Source organism: Electrophorus electricus, chromosome 4, assembly GCF_041902795.1.
Source record: "Electrophorus electricus isolate QZ-2024a chromosome 4, ASM4190279v1, whole genome shotgun sequence".
In the NCBI taxonomy this organism is placed as follows: domain Eukaryota; kingdom Metazoa; phylum Chordata; class Actinopteri; order Gymnotiformes; family Gymnotidae; genus Electrophorus; species Electrophorus electricus.
This window is the reverse complement of record NC_137500.1, coordinates 4,782,501-4,785,000: the sequence shown is the minus strand read 5'-3', so window position 1 is coordinate 4,785,000 and position 2,500 is coordinate 4,782,501. Positions and strand designations below refer to the sequence as shown.

Sequence of the window (2,500 nt, the reverse complement as noted above, 5' to 3'; positions counted from 1 at the left end):
GCGCTCTGTCCCACTGCCCAGAGCAGGAGGAGCAGCTCTGTTGCTTGAGCAGCTTTAAAGCAGGGCTTTAACAAAGACCTGACCACACGCACACACTCCTACCGTTGCACACAAAGTTTTAAAGAGTTCACACACACACAGACCTTCCACATTTGTCATTATATGCGTGCAACAGCAGCAATTACAGTGCTGTAAAATCACATTGCCAAGAGAAAAGGGATACTTGAACCCAGAGTGTTTCCAAAGTAAAGCGCAGGGTTTTTTTTCTTTGGGGGAAGGGTGCTGTAGTTGTCATTAGAAAGCCTGCTTTGAATCACATTTTCACGCTAAAGACATTATGCAAAATATACAGTGATTTGCATTCCCCTTGTGACTGTTCCGCCTTTTAAACATCTTCCTTCTGTCTTACTGTGTTGCCGTGTAACAATATGTGAAGGTGTGTGGGCATGTAAATGTGATCAGTACAGTAGTGACCAGGCACTGACACGCTTTCTGTTGTTTTGGCTCTGTGCTCCGGCACACTGGATTTGAAATGAAACAATGCGTGTTAACTGTTGAAGAGGAGGTTGTCAGCTTTAATGTGGGTATTTACATCAGTACTGGATGAGGTGCAGGGCCAGATCAAAAATACCAGAATACACCACTGCAGACTCGAGATTTTTTACCAAACCTTTTAAATTAGTTGCTCGACATGAAACTTGATACATGAATTTCACCCACCGATGCCCTGGGAACAAGTGAGCACTGAAAACAGCCGCATTTCAGGTCAGAGATATAATCTCACGACACCTTGGTTTTACTGCATAATTGATGGCACCAATCGCTTGCCAATGGCACCCCTCACTCGTCTGTCGGGAGAAAGTCCTGCACATCCTTGGCGACTCTTCCCAGTGTGTCTCCTATAAGCCCCTGTAGATAGGCAAGCTAAGCATTTAGGTAGGCAGGAAGCAAAGATGTCTATTCTAATACACGGCTTAAGGATCACTGATATTACAGGATCAGTTTCATTCTGTCCTTTCTGGGGTATGTCAGGTTCATTTGACTGGCACAATAAAAGAGATTTGGCGCCTTTGTTTACAGTTGTTGATTTTCCAAACGAGCTGTACTTGAAAAGCGGGTTATAGCCAGAGCTCAATCTGTCACGCATGGCCCTAAAGGTTGCATGGTGCCAAGCATTTGTGGAATGGAGAGCCTTTAACCAAATGCACACGATTCCCTGCTGTGCTTTGTCCTTATGGAGGGCTGATACCACAGTTATGGCTCCGTGTGTCCAGGTGGTATTGTAAAGGCTTGGAACTGAGGCCTATTGGCGAGTGTATCTATGAAGAAGCGATTTGGAACATAGGAGAAGCCAGCTGTGAGCTTTCCTACCGGTCTGGTTTGGCTTCAGCAGTTTTAGGTTCTTGCGTGTGTGTTTTTGTGGTTCCAGGCTGAAGCTGTACTGAGAGGAGCCGGACGAGGGCGTCTGGCCTCGGACCCGCCCACGTCTGCCCAGGACAAGAGCACCACCTCTCTCCCTCCTCACCTGGTGGGGGCGGCCTTCCCTTTTGGCCTGAGCCCCAGTGCAGTGATGCAGGACCCTCGTCTGCAAGCCCTTAAGTAAGAACTGCACTCATGTCCAGACAGAGCCTACAGCGTGACGCCGGATCGCTAATATAAAACCTTTAGCCTGGTTACACATTAATTTGATCGTCCATTCTGTCTCAGTTTGTCACGACAGGTGCCTCACGTCCTGCAGTCGGGGGCGGTGCCAGAGGAATACCTGCGCAGTGGGTTCCGCCCCTACGGCTCTGCCGAGGAGCTGCGTGTGTCCTCGCTCCCCCTAGGGCTGGACCCTGGTACTGCAGCTTACTTCCACTCAGGATATCTCTCTCACCCCACGCTTTCTGCCTACAGGTGAGTGCACATGCGTTTGGCCAACCTGCGTTTGTAGGGTTGAATACAGCGCTGTAGTATTGGCTGTTTCGTTGGTGCTGCAATATACGCCGGCCTTCGTAGACTGGCTAAAGAGGCAAGCGACCGACGTGCGTCATGTAACATCTGATTTACTGGGAATAGAGAGTTGTGGGTGGGCAGTGAGGCTGGTTATTATGAGGTGTGAGGGATGGGGCTCTGGTCTGCTGGCTCGTGGCCTGGTAGCAGGGCACATCTGACTGGACTGATTACCCTGAATGACAGTGGTGCTTTTTCATGGAGATTTTGTGTGAAACCACAAACTGCTAGCTCAGAAAATGTGTGTCTATGTATATGATATAATGGCTTTAATGAATGAGAGTGTATAAAGACACCAGGCAACCCCCGCTGCCCACACATGCCCACGCATAGACATTCTCTAGTCCTGCTTGCATTTCTCTCACCTTTTGTTTCTCTTCACAGCACTCACTATTGTTCAAACATTTATTCAGCATTGTGGATTTGTTTTTTGTAATTAATAATTTAGCTCAATTGTGTTTTTTCATATGCCTATTTCAGCTTTTTTTTTTAAAAAATCCTTCATATT

The 2,500-nt window shown here is 47.6% G+C and overlaps 1 protein-coding gene across 9 annotated transcripts in view; it reads left to right on the top strand.

Annotated features, from left to right (window-relative positions):
* Positions 1–2,500, top strand: part of LOC113573145 (genetic suppressor element 1-like) — a 66,381-nt gene that overhangs the window by 54,147 nt on the left and 9,734 nt on the right. For all 9 annotated transcript variants that reach the window (XM_081711898.1, XM_081711896.1, XM_027003239.3 and 6 more), the window contains 2 exons: positions 1,430–1,599; positions 1,708–1,896. In XM_081711898.1, coding sequence (XP_081568024.1) covers positions 1,430–1,599; positions 1,708–1,896 — 359 coding nt within the window. The remainder of the gene's footprint in view (positions 1–1,429; positions 1,600–1,707; positions 1,897–2,500) is intronic.